Below are 23,716 nucleotides of genomic sequence, written 5' to 3' on the forward strand. Positions count from 1 at the left end.
TAATTCTAGTATAACTGAAAAGCATCAACAGCTATCTATATTTGTCAAAAGTGGGATTTGTTGTCAATTGTTAAATGCACTGCATGTTTTAGATGGTCTAGTTCCTGGTAATGCACATTCAGTCTGGGCACTGAAATAAAAACTGATGCCTTTATGGCTAAAAAAGCATGACCGTCAGTTAAAAATTTGAGCATAAGACCAAAAGGGACCACTAAGGCAATCAAAAAAAGCCTTTCACAATCACAGGCAACTAAAAGGTCTTTCATATACTGATCAATATCTACCTCACATGCAGTCTCCTTTTATAATTTTTATGAAGACTCTTTTCCAAACCTTGCTGCTGTTGGCTAGAAAACAATTAGTTTCTGCAGGTGGCATTTAGTAGATTTATGGTGGATGCACAAGCCCAGACTCTAATTTATTCTTCCACATGCATATAAAGAACGTAGAAGTATTTTTAATGAAAACAAAAATAATTTTACTCATTTGAGAACACTGAAGTAATAATTAAGGGTACAATATTTTAACTTCTCTCATCTCTACAGCATGCTAAAATGAAAGGCATTTATACAGCAAGCACGGAACAAGAACTTCACTGTCTGATTTTATTAAACCTGACACCTTAAGAATGACTGCCTGTGAGGACATTTCTCTGTTTGACCACATAGCACATGGCATTGCAGTGACACAGCTGGTTGGCTCTTGAGCATCCAGGAATTTCTAAGTACCATCAGCCAAAAATGTACCAATTTTACCAAAAAGCTACGTGGCACAATGGAAAGAAGGTACACGCAAGTCTCCTTTCCTTTGGTTAACTGAATTCAAGTTTGCGGTTTTTCTGCATTTGATCGTAGATCAAACAATCTCCAATTCAGAACACATTTCTATCGTATCTGCCCATTTTCCCCGATAGATCAAAATATGTTGGCACTCTGAAATGTTAATCTTCCCAATATAAGGGAAAAAAAAAGTGTTGGTATTCTGAAATATTAATATTCCCATACAGAAAAAGCAATACTAAGAAGAAAAAGATTATGGGAGAAGAAATGCATGTACATATAAAATTTGTTATCAGGAAAGGAAGCCAGAAGATACAGAGCTGGAGCTGGATGAGAAAGGAAGATGGATGTATACCATGGAAGTATAAAGTTGCGTCTCACAAGAACGCATACAGCAATCTATTTTACAGACATCTTGCACTTTTTAGACAACTCAGTAAAAATCTCTCTGTTTTCCAACAACTTCACCAGAACTAAGGGCATTCAGCACCCCTCAGTACATGCTCACTGTTCATTAGTGACCAGAACTATAGACTGTTTTACGGGGGGGGGGGGGGGAGAACAAACCACAACCAAACAAAAAAACCTAACAGTTGCTTTAAAATTAAAAATAATTACTCTAAAGATGAATATTTCTAGTTAGGATATTGGAAAAAAAAAAAAGAACACAGCTTAAAAGCAAAACTCATACCGAACAGGAGTCTGTGGAAGTATAAGATTAAGTTCCTCATCTGAATTGGTTTTTATTGGTGTCCTCTCCAACTGTGAGCTACAGAAATAGAAAACAAACTTATGAAGCACAAAGGTAATTAAGAAAAAAAGTGTTTTCTATAAAGATGTATTAATCTGAAGAGAAAACTATGGAACAGATTGCTTTTAGAAGATCTAGATATCCAACCACTCCAGCTGCTAGAACAATGTAATTTAAATTCCCAATTAGATCCTGCTTTGAGCAGGATGTTGGACTAGATGGCCTCAAAAGTTCCCTTCCAACTTTTTTTCCTATAATTCTAGTTATAAACAGCTTAATTTATAGGTACAGCTGGTATTAGCTCCATTTTAATCCAAATTTAAATGAAGTCATTTTTTTTAGCATAGATAAAGTCACGGATTCACATTGTGAGCTCACATCAAGTTACAGAAGTGTTGAATTGTCAGGAACCACTGGAATTTAAGTGTATGACTGAAAAAAAAAACCCAAATAGAATCATGGAGTAGTTTGGGTTGGAAGAGACCTTTTAAAGGCCAACTAGTCCGATCTCCCCTGCAATGAGCAGGGACATCTTCAGCTACATCAGGCTGCTCAGAGCCCCGTCCAACCTGACCTTGAATGTTTCCAGGGACGGGGCATCTACCACCTCTCTGGGCAACCTGTGCCAGTGTTTCACCACTCTCATCGTAAAAAAAAAAAATCTCTTCTTTATACCTAGTCTAAATCTACCCTCTTCTAATTTAAAGCCATCACCCCTTGTCCTATCGCAACAGGCCTATTTAAAAAGTTTGTCCCCATCTTTGTTGTAGGCCCCTTTAAGCAATGAAAGGCCACAATAAGGTCTCCCAGGAGCCTTCTCCAGGCTGAACAACCCCAACTCTCTCAGCCTGTCCTCACAGGAGAGGTGCTCCAGCCCCTGATCGTTTTTGTGGCCCTCCTCTGGACTCGCTTCCACAGGCCCGTGACATCTCTATTACCGAACAGCACCAGGGAGTGTGCCTGGGCACTGGTACTCCCTGCCAAACCTTTCACGGCACGTTCCCCTCCTGTTCAAACTACCATTCCCCAAACAATTTGTGGGTACAGATCAGAAGTCAGAACGGGCTGAGGACCACTCCCAACAGGCAGCTTCCAAATGCCACCATCTGATTTTAGGAAGGAGGATACGGAAAGCGAGGACCCAAGCCATTCCATGCCACCTGGCCCCAGAGCCGTAACATTGCCTTGGACACATCTAAGCAACTAGCATGACATGGCCTCAGCCTCCTCCTCACAATTCCTCAGCTTCCCCCTTGACAACAAGGGCTTGCACAGAGTAAGAATTAAAGTAGAGCTGCCAAATCATTTCAGGTAGAGTCACAGCCACACATTTTCTAATTATTTAAGCTATAACGTAAAGCAAGTTTTAAAGCTATAACCAAGCAAGCAAGGGTTACCAGAAAGATCTTAGCTGGACTGCAAACCTAGGAGATCAACAGAATACAGAGATCTCCATTTAGAACATGCATCAAGGGAGCAAAGGGAGAAATCAATCCAAGTTCACATTTTCCATTATAAAATGAAAGCAGTAAAAGGAAATATTACCATGCTATGACATCAGGCTGTAGAGTTTCATCGTGATCCAGAAATAATCTTGCGTCTATATCTTTGTTGTTGAGATAGAGCTCATCATACTGTTTCGAGAGAACCTCAACCTCAAAAAAACATTGAATAACCCCTTTATTTTTTAGGAACAAGTTTGACAATTTACTGAATAATATAAGCTAGTCCTACCTCACAAATACAATGCTGAATTGGTAACAGAATGACCTTGGAGCTCACAAAGTCACAAATAGCTGAAACATACCCACAGGAAAATTATCGTTCCCACATGCAAACAAAGATAATATTTTAGAAGAGAAAACAATCCAAGATCATGAGACTTTTTTGAAGAAATGCAGGTCTCGACACTGTGAACGAGCTAAAAATAGCTAGTGGGAGACACAGACCCGGAAATCTAACTAATGTTTTTAGGCTTTTAGATTTTTCCTTCCAGAAGATAAAAGTGTCTCTAAGAGCAGGAAATGTAGCACGAGCGTCCTAAGAACAGCTGCCAGACAATCCACTAGGTCCCTGTCTCTGCTGGTTTGGAGATGAAGGCCAAGACCCGAACTCAAAACCTCCTGTTCTGAGTGTAAGAAAAATGTCTCCATTCCATATTAATATTTCAGTTGTGTTGTTTTTTTTAAATGCCTATTTCTACAAAAATATAGACCCTTATTTCATATCCACTTTGTCGGTTTTTAAATTACCATTAAAAGTTTCTTAGTTGATTAGATTCCATATTGATATGACTTTGTTTTGCATGGAAAAGTTTGTTGTTGGAGGTTTTTTGTTGTTTTGGGGGTTTCTCTAATTTTATTTTGAGGGAATAGCTAACTGAAAGTCTGCAATTTTTTTTTAATCAGGGCCACATACTAACCTCATCTTCAAATCTGCTGCTGTGCTCCTGCAGAAGTAGGCAGGCACCTCAACTGTCTGTTCCCTGAGCCCTTAAACATACTAAGCGATGCTGTGCTTTAACAAACTCCTGCTATAAAAACAGGCAGCAGTGCATATGAACCCAAATTAGCCCCCTCCCAGTCCCAAGAAAAAATAATGCAAATACCTCCTAGACAGCTTTGCTCCTCATCTTTTCATTTTCCCTTTACCAAATTAATTTGCTCCAAACCAATCTCATGGTTAAAACTTTGAGATTAGGACTATTAAATCAAAGATTAGATTCCTATTACCACTTTATTTGTTTTATTTTAAAAGTTCATTAGCTTTTCATTTTTCATTATCTTCCTAATGGCTTATGTGGGCCTTTTGCCTAAAGTATTTCAGTATTTCATAAACTTCTAGAAACTTCAGATTCTCTCTGCAAAAAGCAGCAGCTCTTAAACAAAATGGCTGCACTGGGCTGACTGGGGAGAAAGCCTCAGCCAAAAATAAGAGTTCTGAATCAATCTATCTGTTCAGTTCATAAAGCCTGCCCATCAAACAAACCGTGAAGACAAATGAAATACCAACGGTAAGCCTCAAAAGCTTTTCTTGTTTTGGAAATAACATTAAAGTTTATCGAAAGCTCAGTGTTGGTGTTTTTAATGAAAATTAAAGTCAATTTAAATGTCCCATATTACTAGCTACTGTATTGATGATCTCAGCTATGAATGATGGTTAGTTGGATTACATATATGAACTGACTACCTCTGTAACCTTCTACTTTGTTTTATAACATCCCCTCAGGCACTCAAGTTTCAGGAACAAGGATTGTGTGACTGGATTTTTCTTCAAATACATCCTTTTATACAATTTTCAACAGTAGAGCCTTAGACTGGTAATTTTGATACTATGCTTCAGTTGAGCAGCCTTGGATGAGAACCCTTATTGATTTGTGAATAAGCTGCATAACAACTTTTGCCTGGAAGCCCATACAGCCATACAGTATACCCATACAGTACGGGTATACTACATACACCCATAAATTAAAAAGTCTAAACAGACTCTTGATACCCTGAAATTCATTTTGGAAGAGATTAAGGTCTTTAGTAGGTCTTGTATCTTGTCCCCACCCAACTCACTATGAAACTGAACAGAACATATACTTGGCTGAATCTCACAGACGTTCAGTCTGATAAGCTCCAGAGCTGCTTATTTTCAGGTTACCAAATCTATTGGTGACACAGCTAAACCTACTCTTTCAAGAATGACGGATGTAAATACATTGCAAGGAGTTACGTACTAAGGTGCATTCTTGCATGCTATTGCATAAAAGCAGTCTCCTGCATCCAGGTTACAACTCAGTAAGATGACAGTAATTCTACATGGACACAGCAGTCCAAACTCTGCCAGTTGTGAAACTGAGACTAATCTTTCAGACCTCTCTCCAAGACGAGTACAGTAACATGTCTCAATTATATTTAAATTAAGGTCTGTAATTTAAGACTGTATGCATTTATAGACTGACCTCAGAGACCTGATATTGTAATAGCTGTATTTTAGATTAATGGCCTCACCAAGATCATGGATATGCAACTCTTGTGTCATGTTTTGCTTTGAGCAAAAGCACTGGTTCAGCCTCAGGAAAGTAATTTATTGAATTCAAATGTAAAAGCTAAATATAGTCCATGAATACTGGAATCCCTGCTACACTACATTCCTGAAAAACAATGCATTTTCCTAGATGTCAGAACCTCCTATTAGCACTTCATCAATGTGTAAAGGGAATCTTAAGCAATTTGGCACGAAGTAAAGTACTGTTGTTGAACTGTCTTAAATTCCTCCAATTACCTCTGGTAGACCATTTGAAGTTACAATACCAATAGAATTCAAGAAAGGTATAAAGCTTGTGAAATACACATTTTTGACCTAAAAAAAAAGAAAAAACACAATATTAGCAATGTACAGAGGCAGCCATGCATACACTGCTTTCACATCTTTAAATCAAGGAACTAAATGAGACACTTTCGTAACGCACTGTGTTTTGTTTTCAATAAAGCAAAAATGAAATTGCTTACATATCCAAAACATAGTATTACGTCAGCATGCAGCACATAATCCATTGCTGGAACATTACATGACTAAACTGGGAAAGAACTGCACTCCTCCCAGCCCTCTTATATTTCTGCTTCCAACATCTGCTTGGATATTCAAAAAGTCAGCCCTCTTTGCACAGGAACGGATTTATCAGCAAAGGAGAAGGAGAATGGGGTTAAGATCCCATGCGGAAGCAATGTGCTTGTTGTGTACATTTTCTTATCACGGGATGCAGCTGTGAAACCCCATCAGAGCAGCCCAGCGTCCACATGCAGTGATCAGTCTATAACTTCATACTGCATTCTTCACAGTTCAGTGTCCCCAGCAAAATTATTATCCATATCAAAGGGCTGGTTTGGGGTTTGGGATTTTTTTGCTTTTTTAAACTACTTTCTAGAGAAACTACAGAATGTGAAGGTAAAATACCTTCACTACTGAACATGAGAGAACAGTTAAGCAGGCACAAGTATTGACATTCAAAAAGACCATTAAAAAAAATGCATAATCCAGATGGGGTTTAGCAGCAAGATCTAACAGACTTTAAAACACGGGCATTACCTCATCTAAATTACAATCATGCTCTTTACAAAGGACTTCAATAACTTTTGTATTGGTATCAGTTTGCTTTGAAGTACGTGTACTCCTGTTCTGACCTCTTCTTGGAGTTCGAGCTGAACCATTAACAGTCACTGCAGTCACAGCAGACTCTGGAAAGATAGTCAGAACCATCACAAGGTTAGAGTCATCTTAAGAAAGAAGAGATTTAAGTTTTTATATGATTTTTCAGGTCCTCTTCTTAAATATTTCCCTTTTCATCTGTTCAGCTGGGTAAGAAACCTTCATTACAGAAAACCTATACAAAAAGAAAACTAATTTTTAAATTCCTTTATCAGCTTTTGGACATTTTGTTTTTAAAAAGCTATTCAACACAGAATTTAATAGCCCTTTTTGTAAGTAGCTTTGAATAAGCAGCTGTTTTGCAAAGCTAGGAAACCCTTATCTTTTCACAGATCAGTAACTATTTTTTCTATTTTTACAGAAACGTAAAGCAAGGAGCTGAAAAAGTAACTTCACTCTACGTGTCTGAAGGTTAATAAAGTCAATGCAGGACTTAAGTGCTGGTGGGAACCTGCAATATGGTTCTGCTGGGAATTCCCCCTTTCCCCAAGTACTTCCAGGCAAACAAGTAGGAAAAAACAAGTTCACCTTGAAGACGACATCAAAACCCCTTAATTCAGTGAGGTAAAAATACTTCATTTTGTTAAGCTCAAAGTAGACGGCTTCAATATTGCCAGCTTGAAATACGTGAATTATATAAACAACACACCTTAATACCATTAAATATTGTTGGTTTAAAACTGACACTGTAATCAGCATGCTGTTCTTATCTGTAACTTCATTTGTATTTCATAACTGTTCTGAGAGAATCTGACAAACTACACTGGTCAGGTGGCTGCATCTTAATCCCCTCAGCCTCAGTCAGATCAAAAGCTTGACTTCATTTAACACAACGTGAAGCCTCTTGGTCACAAGGCTCTGAACAATACGCTGTTGTGAAGTGCTGTTTGACAGTTTACAAAGCACCTGCACACATCACACAGCTTCAAGTTAGAAATCTAATGTTTCACACTTATGACAGTGATACCCGTATTTGCAACTTCATCTGGAGTGGCAGCGTTTCTTTTCAAGATACAATGCACAGAACCAAACTGTCTCTAATTAACAAGCTCCTAGTCTTCGTAGTTTCACTAAAAAAAAATAAGTCATTGTGAACACAGAGTTTCAATTCAGTGTTCTTTGAAAAAGATCTGCTGCATAACTTCTGAAATAGGCAGTAGCATCTGTCTGCCCTATTATGAAGGACAAATTTAAATTCAAAATAGTACTGGAGAAAAGCAAGGATTTACTTGCCGCAAGCCCACCCTTTCCCACCCTTAATTTGTACTGGCGTTAGAATAAAAGTGAGGTTGCTTGTTCTTACCTGTGACAAATAATTACTAAGTCAGATAAATATCCTCCAAAACATAGAATTTAAAGAATACAGCAGTGAATATATCATCTATTCTATGACATTATAACCCAACTGGAAATTTAGTCGTGAAACAGAGAAATAAAGCAAGTAGATTTACGCTACAAATACCAGTGTCGCATTCGAACTCAGCAGAGGATAAACTAATCGGTATCAAAAAATTGTTTTCTACATACTGTGGCTCCAAATGCTTCAGTATATCAATTCCGTAGCTTGCAGAAGAAAGTATTTAACAAAAATAGAATTCTATCTTTGAAAGTTACCATAAATGCTTACTTTCCCTGCCATTTTAGTGACGTTTTCCAAGTTTTTGGTATAAAAACTGAATGTACAAAGAGTTACTGCTGAATAGAAGTTTCTCTAGTGAAGACTTGTTATATTTTTATTTAAAAATAAAGATGAGACACTTGCTAATAACAAAGGGGATGTAATATCCACTTTTTACCTCTACCGCTTTATTTTGAGCTATCACTGCAATAAGCTTTTCTATCCACTGTATATTCCTTTTACATGTCTTTTAAAAGTCTGTATAGTCCAGTATCTTCTGCGTTTCTGCTGTCATGATACTGCTCTACGTCAATGAAATAAGAGTCATAGCGTCATCTTTTCCTTTTGTAACTCAAAGCAAGCCTAAATAATAGTTCTCAGTCATCTGTACAGAACCTGAATTCTTTTACCAAAGCAGAACTGCTGTTTTAACAAGCCCCTGAACATCTTGTGTGGGCAGAGGACATAGCAAATGGATAGCAGGAATAGGAAAAAAAAAATATATTAAATACACTGCCACATTCAGATTATTTAATTCAAGCTCACTATCACCTAAATTGAACTAAAACATCAAAAAATCCATTTTAACAAGCTTAAGAAATTTTATTATGTTAATTATGAATGTTAGCATGACACTAATAGAAATTTAACCAATTTACTTTCTACTTTAGTGAACAAAAAACTGAAATCCTTACTGTATGGTTCCTTGAGCATAGCAGGAGGTGACAGTTTGATAAAATAATCTAAGACGCACAGCAACAACTGGAAAGAAATCACCAGGTCATCTTCCACTTGCAAGACTTTACCTGCAAACGTTTAAAAAGGTAAAGAAAAGCTTTGTGAGATGTTTTACTTCTTCTAAAAGTAATTTTGAAAAAATAAAGATTTGGAAGTCCATTTAATAAAACACTACAATTAGAATTCAGAAATTCTAATTGTACACAATTGTAACACAAACAAGATGCCAGTGTTATTTAAAGGCTATTTATTTTGTATCATGTGCCGTGTCCAGCTCTGGAGCCCTCAGCACAAGAAGAACGTGGACCTGTTGGAGAGAGTCCGGACGAGGGCCAGAAAGGTGATCCGAGGGCTGGAGCACCTCTCCTGTGAAGACAGGCTGAGAGAGTTGGGGTTGTTCAGCCTGGAGAAGAGAAGGCTCCGAGGAGACCTTATAGCGGCCTTCCAGTACCTGAAGGGGGCCTACAGGAGAGGACTCCTTATAGGGAGTGTAGTGAGTGATAGGATGAGGGGCAACAGTTTTAAACTGAGAGAGGGGAGATTTAGATTAGATATTAGGAAGAAATTCTTTACTGTGAGGGTGGTGAGGCACTGGAACAGGTTGCCCAGAGAAGCTGTGGATGCCCCATCCTTGGAAGTGTTCAAGGCCAGGCTGGATGGAGCTTTGAGCAGCCTGGTCTAGTGGGAGGTGTCCCTGCCCATGGCAGGGGGTTGGAACTAGATGATCTTTAAGGTCCCTTCCAACCCAAACCATTCTGATTTTAAAACTCGTGGTTCTCGAGAAGTTTGTTGCTTCAGAGATAGCATATAAACAAATTTACTGTGCACAAAATTCCTACCTCTCAGTGCTTCTTCCTAATTTCTTTTTCATTTTACTATACAGTGGAATAACTGTGTAGACTATTTTACCTACACATACCTCCTATTTCTGTGCAATTCTTCCCCACTTTCTTTTTTGTGGTCTTAGACAAGCTTTGTGAAAGCTGCTAAGTATTCAGAAAGCAGGATTGGCTAGTATATAGTGAAGAGAAATTCAAAACATGCAATCACACTGTATGTTCAGCCTGCCAAATTTATATGACACTACTTTAAAGTCACATAAATATTAGCATGAAAAGCACTTTTAAAACTACATTATTCCAGCTGTTCCCAAATTACAATTCATATGCCAGAGAAGATCTACAGGGTCATTCCAAGATGGCATGCATCACGATGAAAAGTTTGGAAAGCCGATAGCGATTCAGAACAGCTAGACCACTACTTGTGCAATTTTTGTATTTATTTTCTATGAGAATTAGCAAGCATCACCCAAGCATCCTGTGACTTCAGTTGTTTGCTGGTAGATTTTAGCTTTCCTTATTCTCAATTAAAAGGTAGGCTAGAAAAACTTTGTGAGTTTTGCTTTATGCTTATACTCGGAGAATTCTAGTGAAAAAAGCTCCACAGAGCTCAGCTGATCCAAGACCAGTTCTGATGGCAAAGATGTGTACACTTCACTGATAACACAGCTCTGGAGTAAGCAGCAATTAAGATACATGATTAATTCTTTTTTGTAGGAATAGTACAAAGAGACAGGACTCCATGGACTACTATAATTTTTTCACCACTCAGGTTTAACTGGAACTTCAGCTTTTTCAAGGAAGAATTGTAATATGCATGATTTCAGGGACTTATAGTAGTATATTACTATTATATTTAATTTATTTATATATTTGTTATCACGGAATCTTCAGAGTTGGAAGGGACCTCTAGAGATCATCTAGTCCAACTCCCCTGCTAGAGCAGGATTGCCTAAAGCACAACCCTCAGGGCTGCATCCAGGTGGGTCTTGAAAATCTCCAGAGAAGGGGACTCCACAACCTCCCTGGGCAGCCTGTTCCAGTGCTCTGTCACCCTCACCATAGAGAAGTTTTTCCGTGTATTTGAACGGAACTTCCTATGTTCTAGCTTGTGCCCATTGCCCCTTGTCCTGTCGCTGGGAACCATTGAAAAGAGCCTGGCTCCGTCCTCCTTAAACCCACCCTTCAGATACTTGTAAACATTAATCAGGTCCCCCCTCAACCTTCTCTTCTCCAGGCTAAAGAGTCCCAGCTCTCTCAGCCTTTCCTTATAAGGGAGGTGCTCCAGTCCCACAATCATCTTGGTTGCCCTACGCTGGACTCGCTCCAGCAGTTCCCTGTCCCTCTTGAACTGGGGAGCCCAGAACTGGACACAGTACTCCAGTTGTGGCCTCACCAGTGCAGAGTAGAGGGGGAGAATGACCTCCCTCGACCTACTGGCCACAGTCTTCCCTATGCAGCCCAGGATGCCATTGGCCTTCTTGGCGACAAGGGCACGCTGCTGGCTCATGGATAATTTGCTGTCTACCAGGACCCCCAGGTCCTTCTCCTCAGAGCTGCTTCCCAGCATGTCCACCCCTGACCTATACTGGTGTTTGGCATTCTTCCTTCCCAGGTGCAGGACCCTACACTTGCTTTTGTTGAACCTCATTAGGTTCTTCTCTGCCCAGCTCTCCAGCCTGTCCAGGTCACGCTGGATGGCAGCACGGCCCTCTGGAGTGTCGGCCACCCCTCCCAGCTTGGTATCATCAGCAAACTTGCTGAGGATACACTCTGTCCCCTCATCTAGGTCATTAATGAATATATTGAACAAAATTGGTCCAAGTATTGACCCCTGAGGGACACCACTCGTTACAGGCCTCCAACTGGACTCTATGCCGCTGATCACAACCCTCTGGGTTCTGTCACTCAGCCAGCTCTCGATCCACCTCACGGTCACCTCGTCTAGCCCATACTTCCTCAGCTTCCTAATGAGGATGTTATGGGAGACAGCGTCAAAAGCCTTGCTAAGGTCAAGGTAGATGACATCTACGGCTCTCCCCTCATCCAGCCAACCCGTTATAACATCATAGAAAGCTATCAGATTGGTCAGGCATGATTTGCCCTTGGTAAATCCATGCTGACCACTTCCAATAACTTCCTGTTCCTCAATGTGTTTGGAGACGACATCCAGAATGAGTCGCTCCATTACCTTCCCAGGGACAGAGGTGAGACTAACCGGCCTGTAGTTCCCTGGGTCCTCCTTCTTGCCTTTTTTGAAGATTGGAGTGATGTCAGCCTTCCTCCAGTCCTCAGGCACCTCTCCTGTTCCCCATGACTTTTCAAAGACGATGGAGAGTGGTCTAGCGATAACATCTGCCAGCTCTCTCAGCACTCGCGGGTGCATCCCGTCAGGGCCCATGGATTTATGAAGGTCCAGCTTGGCCAAGTGGTCTCTGACCCGGTCCTCCTCAACTAAGGGAAAATCTTCCTCTCTCCAGACCTTCCCCCTTGCCTCCAGGGTATGGGATGTGTGAGGGACAGCTTTATCAGTGAAGACCGAAGAAAAGACGGCATTCAGTAACTCTGCCTTCTCTGTGTCTTCCACCACTAGGGCACCCGTCTCATTCATCAGTGGACCTATATTTTCCCTAGTCTTCCTTTTTCTATTGATATACTGGAAAAATCTCTTCTTGTTGTCTTTAACTGCAGTGGCCAAGCTGAGTTCTGATTGAGCTTTGGCCCTTCTAATCTTCCCCCTGCATAGCTTTGTTATATCTTGATAATCCTCATAAGTTGCTAAGCCCCTTTTCCAGAGAATGTAAGCCTTCCTTTTTTTCCTGAGGTCCAGCCAAAGCTCTCTATTTAGCCAGGCTGGCCTTCTTCCCTGTCGGCTCATCTTTCGGGACATGGGGATGGCCTTCACCTGTGCTTCTAAGAGCACCTGCTTGAAGTATGACCAGCTTTCCTGGGCACCTTTGCTCTTCAAAACTGCCTCCCAAGGGACACTCTCAACCATGCTCCTAAACAGGCTAAAGTCTGCCCTTCGGAAATCCAAGGTGGCAGTTTTGCTGGCTCCCCGCCTCCCTTCACCAAGAATTGAAAACTCTATCATTTCATGGTCACTCTGCCCAAGACGACCTCCAACCTTTACATCCCCCACAAGACCTTCTCTGTTAACAAACAGTAGGTCCAGTAGGGCACTTCCCCTAGTAGGTTCCTTCACCAGCTGTGTTAGGAAGTTGTCTTCCACACACTCCAGGAACCTCCGGGATTGTTCCCTCTCTGCTGTGTAGTATTCCCAGCGGACATCTGGGAAGTTGAAATCCCCCACAAGAACAAGGGCAGATGATCGCGAGACCTCTGCCAGCCGCTTATAGAATACTTCATCAGTTTCTACATCCTGATTAGGGGGTCTATAACAAACTCCCATCATGATGTCTACCTTGTTGGCCTTCCCCTTGATTTTTATCCATACACACTCAACACTGTCATTCACACTGTTGAGTTCTAGACATTCAAAACCGCCCCTAACATAGAGGGCCACCCCACCACCTCTCTTCCCTTGCCTATCTCTTCTGAAAAGCTGGTAGCCATCAATTACAGCACTCCACTTGTGTGTGTCTTCCCACCACGTTTCCGTGATGGCAACCACATCATAGTTTCCCTGCTGCACGATGGCCTCCAGCTCGTCCTGCTTATTCCCCGTGCCGTGTGCATTAGTGTAGATGCACTTCAGTTGGGTTAATTGTCCTACCACTTTCTTGGGGGGACAGGCCCTGATTTGCACCTGATCATTCTCTTATATAAGCCTATTAAAAAATTCCACCAGTCTTTTCAAGTAATCATCCATTATAATCTGCCAGTATTTTAATAAAGTACCTCAGAACAGACTCAAATACAGAATACCAACCTTCAAAGTAAAAAAAAAAATTCTTATAAAGCTTAAAAAAAATATATATATTTATATACACAGGAAGTAATATAAGTTAAAAGAATATCCAAATTGTATAGAAAGAAGTATTACTGAGTAGTTACAAAAGCCACACAATCAAAACATCGTGGGCCTGTACAATGGACATCTGTAATAAGGATGCCAGTCTCATACTGGACACATAAACCAAACCCACAAACTCACTTCAACAATATTTAATAAAATAACTGCCTTTTAATCAAAACTCACCTTTGGCCAGCAAAAAAGTAATCCAGTAATTTTTTAGGACTAATACAGAACTGAGTTCAGCAGAAATCCTGTAGAGACAAAATTAAAGCTTTTGCATTAACAGCTCTGTAATAATTCAAAGTATAGTTTCTGAAAACATTCTTCAGTCTCTGGAAGAATTTAGGACAACATGCAACATCCCCCATATAGTTAAGTTTATTAATTATTTCATTCCATTCCCTATGTAATTATGGCTACACATTTGAAAAAAATAATCTCTGTAAAGCCATTTAAGAATAAGGATATATCTGTATCATCCTTGGAAAAGAAAGCGAATGAGGATAATTCACTTAACTGTTACGAGCTGTTTTCTCTCTTGTGTCTTTGACTAATGCCCTATTCTCCAGTCACAGCATGAACTCAAGCTCATTTGGGAGTTGCTAAGGCATCTTTTCATCCACTCATTTGTTGCTAAGATTAGGAAGCTCACTCTCCAAATGTTTGTTTCCACCATGCCGAGACACCCGCCATCAGGTGGCGATCCTTCATGGAGGAAGTGATCAAATATATATATATATATATATATATCACTTCTGAGGCTTTCATCATCTCTCACTGAAATTCAAAGTCCCCACTAAACCTAAATTAAACACATGACATACTACGACTTAGATCAATCTTAATGGGTTAAAAAATAAAATTCTGACACGTTTTACATCTTATCTTGACAAACACAATTTAGGAAAGTCAAACTTACTCACTACTAGGTTGTTCCAGATAAATAAGGCCACAAATCCTGGAAAATACAAATAAATTCTTATTTTTAAACACTTTTCTGAAAGCAAACTGTGTAATATCTTTGACTTCAATGTAGTAAAAAATATGCCAGTTCACAAAACATTATTCTAACTTGAAAAAAAAAAAATGTTGACTCTGGGAAAACAAATAAACAACAGACGAACTAAAGCCCTGCCAGAGCTGAAATAATGCTGTTGCTTGCATGTTTATGTCAAAGCTTGCATAGCAGAACAATTTTAATTTGGTATAATAAAATTTGTTATTGTTTTCTTCCAGAAAGACAGGATTTGTATGTACATTGTTACTTGGTGGCCTGTAAAACACAGCAAAGTATGCGCTACAGCTGCGCAGAACACTCTATAAAAGGGCATTTTAAAACCTTTACTCTTTTCTGCAGTGTCACTGCAAGCCTTGGAATAAACGTTTCTTCCTAATTATTCTAGGTGCGTGTCATTTCAATAAATAAATTCAGTTTATTCAAAAATAAAACAGGGGAAACCCACAAATTTCAAATCCCTATGTTAAAAAAAACGTTACTGCAATTCAAGTTTTGAAAAAGTAAGCAAAAACCAAAACATGCCTGTGTAAATCGGCAATGACACTTTTATAGCTCAGAAGAGACTTGCAATGAGTAAAAACAAGTTATTTACAACTTTCATAGAGCTTTACAGCTTTAAGGCAACTATAAACTTTACAAAAATGTTGTGATATACACATTACCCAGGATAACAGTAAGTGTGATTGATTGGACTTTGAAAAGACAAATAAAATTTATATCACATTTGTGCCTTGATTCCATAAACTACCAAGGAGTGACCTGCTAGTCCTTTCAAGGGTCATTTAAGCAATATTTGAGAGCTTTTTGTGGTTTGGAAGACAAAACATTACAATGACTCAGGCTCCTGTAGCTGGAAAATACCACAGCGCTCTGAAGCGACGGGATCGAGTAATACAAGCATCATGGAATGACACATTAATAACATGAAACAGTTTTCTACTAGCATATGCTACAGAGAATTTCACAGAGTGATTAAAAATTGCCTCAGAAGATACCAGACCTTGCCAATACTCATCTGTGCTAGCACACATTAGCCTGTAAAAGGACCTAAAGCCTTTATCATCTCTGTCTTCATGTTAAAGCATAGAGCACAGCAACTTACCACCTTGGAGTAACAGCAACTCAAAAAAAGCATCCATTTGAGAATCTCCTGATTTTCGAGTCACACACAGAAAGCTCTTAGCACTCTGCCATAAGGACATTCAATGTATTCTGTACAGAGAGAATACCCCTCCATTTTTGTTGTACGGTCAGCTAAACCACTTGGAAAGGTTTACCTTGATTACAAGTGAGAACTGCTAACAGAGCAGGCTCTGCAACACCCCTATATGCTGGAACAAGCAGCCTTCAGTTCCAGATCTGTGAGAGAGAGACTATCTTATTTATGTTTTTTTCCTTTCCAGAACTCTTTAGAAAGAAACTCTTGGATCAGGATTTGGGGAGGGGCGGGCAGGTAGAAATGGGAAGTCCCTTAAATAGAATAAGTATTAGATAGTAAACCAACCCTTTTATTTGCAAAAAGCTTCAAAAAGGGACTAGCAACCACTTGTCATGCTGCTCTTACTATTGTTTGTAATACAACAAGGGGATTGTTTAATAAAGCATTGTAATAGTTATGGAGTAAAATGTAAGACGTTTATTCAATGCATGTAAACAGTCCCATTTCACTGTTCTGTAAATATTAGCACACAGAGTTTAAATAGGTTCTTCTAATACACAGTTTGAAAAATCTAAATGCTTAAATGTTGACAGCCATAAAGCATTCATAATTTCAAAATGAAAGATGTATACTACCTTTCAAACTTCTGGTATAGTGCAAGTAATACATCATATTTCTTTTTCAGCCTTGATACAGTGCTATCAACTTTAGTGCTTACAGTATCCATGTTAACATCCAACTCTTTCAGAAACTGAAAAAATGTGCATATGCTGAAAAAAAGGAAAAAAGATGCCAGATTGTCATAACCGAGAATGACAATTACGCAATAGCTCTTTAAAAACCCCACCAAAACCCACTGCCTTACTTCGCTGGAGTCCAACATATTCTTACTACAACTAGCAGTGACCGAGAACCTTGCTTTGGAAAACACTACTTGCTTACCTGGAGCCCCATGGACCACCTTTACATTTTCCAGATGTAGAAAAACTGCTCAACTAGGTAGCACAGGCCTCTCGCGACATGGGCTGTACTACAGAAAGAGAACTTTCTTGGCTAGCACAGATATTATCTTTGGAAGTCAGAATTTGCTAACTAGAGACATCTTTCTTCTTTGCTTTGCCAGTATAAACCACAACAAATATCCAACACAGATATCTTGACTCTTCCGTTCTAGCGAAAAGTTCTACTTCGGAAATGTTCTTACTGCTCTAAGAACATGAACCTTTGCTCCATCCATGCTAAAGAGGGACCTAGGAATGAAAACTGAGATGAATGCATCAAATTATATGAAATTCCAAGTCTTTCAACAGGCACTGGAGGCAAGGACAACATGACCCTTTGGAAATACTATTACACAGGGGACTAAAATTTTCCCTACTCACCCATGTAATACTATGGCCATCAAGTAAGCATTTTGTTGTTTTCTTCATAACCAAAATGAGCAGATTACTAAAAATTAAGGAGGAGGAAGCTATCAAATATATTGAGCTATTTCTACTACATCACATATATTTTGAACCTTTATCAGAATATAGGATTCTGAGAGATTTTTTTGATCTTTGTCAGATTAAAAAACAGAATATAAAAACAGTCAGAAGATCATTTGGGAATTCTTTTACCGTGGAATGAAAAATCTTTCCAATATATCTGTGTGGCTCTAGAGGGTAAGATGACTGGTAGAAATCTCTGCCAGATTGACGTTATAGCTGACAAAAAAAGCCCAGGGCTAACAAGCAATTGAGTATTGCCAAAATAAAAATTGGCAGAGTAATAGCTTACTTGAAACCCCAAGGGAAAAAGTCTCTTTCAGTTTGCAGCACAAGTTGGTCTGTAGTCAGGTGGAACACACGGAACATCGCTGCACAAATGCAATTAGATTTCATCCACACAATTACAATTCAGTCAAGGCTGAAGAGATTAAGTCAAAACATAGGACCTGACCGCTGCTCTGGGAGACGATGCGAGACAGGAGCAGCACGGAACAGCCTAATCGTAACTGATGGCTTCCAAGAAAAGGATATTTAACCCCAAGACTGGGGTTACTGCCACGATGTGCCTGCTGTTCTGCCTCAGCCTCCTACCCTGGAGCATCTGAAGGCTCTGCTCCTGCACATGCTTTCGATGCATGGCACAGTTATTGGGCAGATAGCACTGGAATTCTTTCCTTAGATAAACCTAACACAAGGGTATGCTTATTGCTGTTGCCACCTACATTTACCTTAAAAGCAGATATTGTTCTACAATCTTAATTTTTGTATTATATTCTATATTCACTAAGTTCATAACAGTAACAATCCCCTAGCAAAAAGCATGTACAAAAGTACAAAACTTAGACCGGCATTAAAATGTTTGAAAAAGAGCAGCATGTTGGCAAACTACTTGAAGAGTAATATTTTTTCCACTTCTTTGTTTAGCATAAGCCTCGTGTTGGAAAAAAGTTTTTACAGAAAAATCTTGATACAGGGAAAGAAAGGAAAATATTTTAACTGTAATTCACACCAAGTTAAACTGATGAAAACTTAGGTTGAGCATGAACAGGAATCAGCTGTATGATAAAATCAAAGCCAATCACAGTTGAATCAAACAAGTATCATTGTTCCCTCAATTAAAATATGATGGCAAGACTCATAGTTTACCAGAATATTCATAATTCCCATAAGTAACCTTTACTTTAAAATCAACTAGCCTAACACGCACAAATATTCACAATGCTTTTAAAAACACTGTCTTTATAAAAATGTTGACCAGTTAATTGTTGAAGTCTAAATTCACAATTAAAATCACTTACCTTATGTTTATACTTTTCAGAAGCTCTGTGAAAGTGAATGTCATTTCATCCAGATCAATTGCTACAATAAAGATACAGACTCCCCATGTTTCCTTTTTCTTTTTGTTATAAGCCTTTTAGAAAAAGAGAAAACAGTTTTTGTTTTTATTATGCAATAAAAGCGGGTAATATATGGAAAGCATTAATTTGTCCAAACTAGATTAGAAATGGTAAAACAAAAAAACCCTCAAGCAAACATTTGACTATGATAGCCAATTATTTGATAACTGAAAACCATTACACATTTTACATTACATATGAAAGACCGAGCACTTCGAATCTTATTCCTAGAGTACAAGATCAATTTTACCCACACAATTCAGCAAAGCATCGAAATAGAAGCTTTGGTTCCATGCAAGGTCTATGGAAAGTGGAAACCATGATTTTTTTTTTAATTTTTTTTTTTTTAAAGTTACTACATTTGACCGTAACAAGACACTGAAGGTTAAGGAATCAGGAGAGAATCCATAAGAAATAAATATAAAATCATTACAAGGACAGGTAATAAATACTTGTGAAACTTTATTCTCCAGCTAGGTCTCAACCACCTATCACAGCTGAATCACAAACACATCTCTGAGTAAAGCACGGTAGTAACAAGCACCTTCAAGGCATTTTCCGGCCATACATCTACACTTAAGGTCTGTCTTCTGCTGCTTAGAAATAAGGTACAAGCTGTAAACCATCATCCTTCACCAAAGAAAAGCCATCCTGCCATGACAGATGTGCCACCCACACCGAGTTCACTCTTGATAGTTCACAAGCTGGTCACTTGGAGTTGGCCAGGCATGAGCTGGGATGCTGGTACCCTTTCACCAAAACAGCAACTCAACAGAAAACCTCTAAAGAGCAATGTTTTGTAGAAGCATAGAAGGGGAAAAAAAAAAAAAAAACACACACACAAAAAAAACCCCAAACCACAGGTTTTGGGAACAAAGCTATTTTGGAGACAGAACTAGGTGTGGGTGCAGCCCTGCAAGACTCCTAAAACAGCAAACTTATAAGTAGCCTTGGGACATTTGCCATCTGTGTAAAAAAATCTCCAATGCCAACAAGGCCCACAGCTGCTTCAGCAAAGGAGCAGCATTTGAGCACGTCTCTCAGCAGCTCTAGGTTGGACGTGACATCTGTTAGAGGATGGAGGTGAAACAGACCCCCAAGGGAACTGAAATACCAAACTCTGCTCTTCTACACTGCTTAGTTTTAGCCCACTCCCTAGCCTACTTTTTTATCCTTTCCCCGATCACTCCACCTAGCTGCCTCCCAGACAACACCAGTGTGAGCCACAGGGGCCAGTTCACTCTAGAAAATACTCCCAAAAGGCCACAGGAATGAGACTGTACCCGAGGTGGCTCCCTCCATCTTATGTGGTCTTCCAAAACTGTCCTGAAAGGCTCTGCATCCTCAGCACCCGCTTGTGTCCTCGCTTACTCAGCAGTGTAACCATGACAAATAGATTGTCATGCCCATAAATGACACAACAACAATTTCACTAACACCTTTTTTTTTTTTCCTCAATTGCTCCACTTCTTCCTTAAGACCAGTGTTTATACATCCACGAAGACTGACTGGGGCCTCCTCCAAAGAATGAAAAGTTTCATTGGTTTGTACAATTGATAGGAGTTATAGCACAGGCTTGGATGCTAAAGTAACCAGCCACCTTCAACAATGTGGTAACTGTCCACTGTTTAAGTTACTACTTTCTTCCTGCATTCCTATTTGAGCATTTCTGTGAATGGTGACACCTTGTGTAACAGAAAATTATTTTGAAAGAAGTTATTAACAGACTGAGATACATTTGATGATACATAAAGTAATGGGTATTAATATCAAATACTCACCCGTCTCTCTGTTTATTGGAAACCCTAATTTTCTAGATCTTTAGCGTACCACCATATACTACCAGCAAACCAAAGATGAGGCAAAAAAAATTGCTCTTGAAGGGGTTTTGCACAGAAGAAAGGCTTTGCTAAAAGATGCGCCCCCACCCTCTCAGCCAGTCTCAACAATCCTTTGCTGACAGGTACAACAAGCTACCAGGCACACAAGAACAAGAATGTCCTGTAGGATGGGGATGTCTACTTTCCTGCATTAGTACGTCTGTGATGTATTGTAAAAAATTGTGAAGGTTAAGGCTAGCTAGTGACCTACCAAGAAGGAGGATGACTACTTACTTACTGAGGACACCACTGACACTGGGTCAGCTGACTTTGTTTAATGAATAAGTTCCTTTCACTTTATGCGCCTGCAAACTTGGACCATGACATGGCTCTGTAAATACAACATCTCGTAGGGCAGGAGGACCGCGTGCTAGGAAGTGGTGAAATTCTTCCTGGTTTGCTGCCTAACCAAACAAGCCTAGCTCTTCTGGCAGCTTCGCTCTCGCTACCCTGGGAGGATGAATGCCTGAAGGCTATAGCAATGGTTTATTTGGTAAAAGTGAGGTCTGACTTTGCAAGAATAATCTTTAAACTCCTTATCCAGCACGGTTTGGGGTAACAACTCATTCATTTCTACCATTAAACAAGATAGCAGCATCAGAGGCAGCCTGTCAATCCACTAGATTCAAGCCATTACGGTGAGTCAAACTCCAATATCGGGATTACACCCATATCCACCGCTGGTCTTACACGATGCTTTGGGCACCAGACAAAAGATGTTGGATGACTGCTGGCCTAACAAAAAAAAAAAATTACACAACATTACACAGGATAAACGAATAAATTATGATATTTTTTCTAGTAGCAAAGAAAAGGTGAGCAGCACCTGAGCATGCTTGCCTCTTAACATGAGCGGAGGGAAGGAGGAGAGGAAAACATGAAAGAACACCAGACTGGGACTATTCCACCAGCTACTGCTGGTTAACACACCCAAAGACACAGGTAAACTGCAGCTTCCTCAGGAAATAAGACTATCTGCCCATACCCATGCATGAAGATTTTAGTGATTTTAATACATAAAACATAAATATCATGGGGTAGGAGAAGGGGAGAAGATATAAAGAAAGGTCTTCCTGGCAAGTCAGGCTCTGGAGCATTCTCTTCTTCATATCCCTCCCCTCCCAAAGCTCACAGACATTTTTCAAGTTCTTTCCTACACAAATGAGTTAAAGCTGACCACAGAACAAAAACTATTTTGCCAGTGTCATAACTCCAGGGGAGCCGATCCTATGACACAAATTAACGGTTTGTTTACAGCCAAAGCCAGACAATTCATCCCAGATGGACTTGAGGGCATGGGAATGGAGGCAAGATGAATTCACAGCCAGAAATTCATTTCTGAGGGTTTTCTTCTTGACCACAGTATGACTCAAGATCTTTGTTGATACAACACCACTACAGAAAACAGGCAGAATGATGGATCAACATTTGTCCCTGGCTGTCAGTCAGTTTCAATAAGGTGACTTCCAGTGACCTTATTTCAACTCATCAAGAATCAAAACCTACTAATCACTAACTCAAAGATTATTTACCAGCTAGCAGTCTACATAGAGTTCTCTCTTTTTTTATTTAGGATTCTGAGGAATCAATGCTATAATTTCCAGCAATGCAGGTCAGTTCAGTTAAATCAATATAGTTTTCTACAGGAAAAGATCTAAAACTCTTACAAACTCTCAAAATATTTATTTCTCATTCTGGACTTACTATTACTACTATTTAATCTATTTTTAGCAGATCATCAGTTTGCCTAAATCTAGTGAAAACAGCCTGGAGAAGTCATAGGCTTCAAATGCTCATCAAACCGAACTGTTCTGAAATGTGATTCTTGCCTCTCTTCTTTCTATATGTTGTTGCAAGGTGTTAAAGGCAGTGAGAGAAAAAACTTCTGTTCTCTACCTCACAAAGTTCTGCCGTGCTATACTGGTCACAAGGAGGAGATGGTCACAGGAAGTCTCAGTTCTAGCTTGCAGTTAGAAATGTTTATTATTCTGTCAGCACTGGTAACAGTTTTGATAACAGCCTACAAAAGTATCCAGAAATAGAAACTTCAAATGATGTTGTGTAAAAGAAGGTCAAGAGAGACGTACATGAGAAATATGCAAACACGGATGAGTATTTGAATCAAATGGGGTCTAGGATGTGACACCGTAAACACCAAAACCCTAATTTTTGAAGGTGAAGATGTGTAACTTGTTGGCTTACTGGAAGCGTTAGCTACCACATCCTCATCAATACAGAGAACTAGCTAGATGGTACGAGAAACATTCACAGGTATGTTTATGATTACAGTGGGGGGAAAAGGCAGGAAAAAAGAATCAAGAAGCTTTCACAATAGAAACCTGATCAGAATTAAAACCTGTAGGAAAAGTTTCCTAGAAAAAAAAATGTGAAAGTGAATACTGTACCCACTGTCTACATATAAGAAGTTCTGTGTAAAGAGAGTTAGATCCTCCATTTTTCAGCAATAACAGTTTTAGATTTTCTATTGAACACCGTCTGGAATGGAAGATTTCTATTAGTTCTCAACAGATCAAATTCAAATATAATAACTAGCTAAAAGTAATGGAAGTCAATGAAAAGTACTGAACCCATGAAAATAGTTCTTCTGATATGAAAACTTCCCATTACACTTTTCTTGCATTTAACGAGGCTGGAAGGGACATCAATCTGTCCCTAGGATGGGCAGAAGATGAGTGAAAAAAGAAACCGTATGCCAGTTAGCTATGCCTTTGAAGCACAAGGGCACAACACACACATGCAATGCACCTGCTACTAAGATACTGAATATCACCAGCAAGAGGCCATAGTGATGATTTATGTTTGCTTTGGGACTTTCAGTAGCTCTTTGGTTTTTGTTTAATAACAGAGGATC

General features: G+C 39.4%; 1 protein-coding gene across 9 annotated transcripts in view; it reads right to left on the bottom strand.

The window, feature by feature from the left end:
• Positions 1-23,716, bottom strand: part of RB1 (RB transcriptional corepressor 1) — an 82,542-nt gene that overhangs the window by 53,530 nt on the left and 5,296 nt on the right. For 7 of the 9 annotated variants that reach the window (XM_054188826.1, XM_054188832.1, XM_054188831.1 and 4 more), the window contains exons 3-11: positions 18,866-18,978; positions 16,713-16,847; positions 14,820-14,858; positions 14,084-14,151; positions 9,040-9,150; positions 6,607-6,755; positions 5,803-5,880; positions 3,076-3,185; positions 1,471-1,548 (exon numbers count right to left, since the gene is read on the bottom strand). In XM_054188826.1, the coding sequence (XP_054044801.1) occupies positions 1,471-1,548; positions 3,076-3,185; positions 5,803-5,880; positions 6,607-6,755; positions 9,040-9,150; positions 14,084-14,151; positions 14,820-14,858; positions 16,713-16,847; positions 18,866-18,978 (881 nt within the window). Of the gene's footprint in view, positions 1-1,470; positions 1,549-3,075; positions 3,186-5,802; positions 5,881-6,606; positions 6,756-9,039; positions 9,151-14,083; positions 14,152-14,417; positions 14,583-14,819; positions 14,859-16,712; positions 16,848-18,865; positions 18,979-23,716 lie in introns of those variants that run through there. The other 2 variants (XM_054188828.1, XM_054188829.1) reach the window with 2 other exon arrangements.

The sequence above is a fragment of the Rissa tridactyla genome, chromosome 1 (genome assembly GCF_028500815.1).
Source record: "Rissa tridactyla isolate bRisTri1 chromosome 1, bRisTri1.patW.cur.20221130, whole genome shotgun sequence".
In the NCBI taxonomy this organism is placed as follows: Eukaryota; Metazoa; Chordata; class Aves; order Charadriiformes; family Laridae; genus Rissa; species Rissa tridactyla.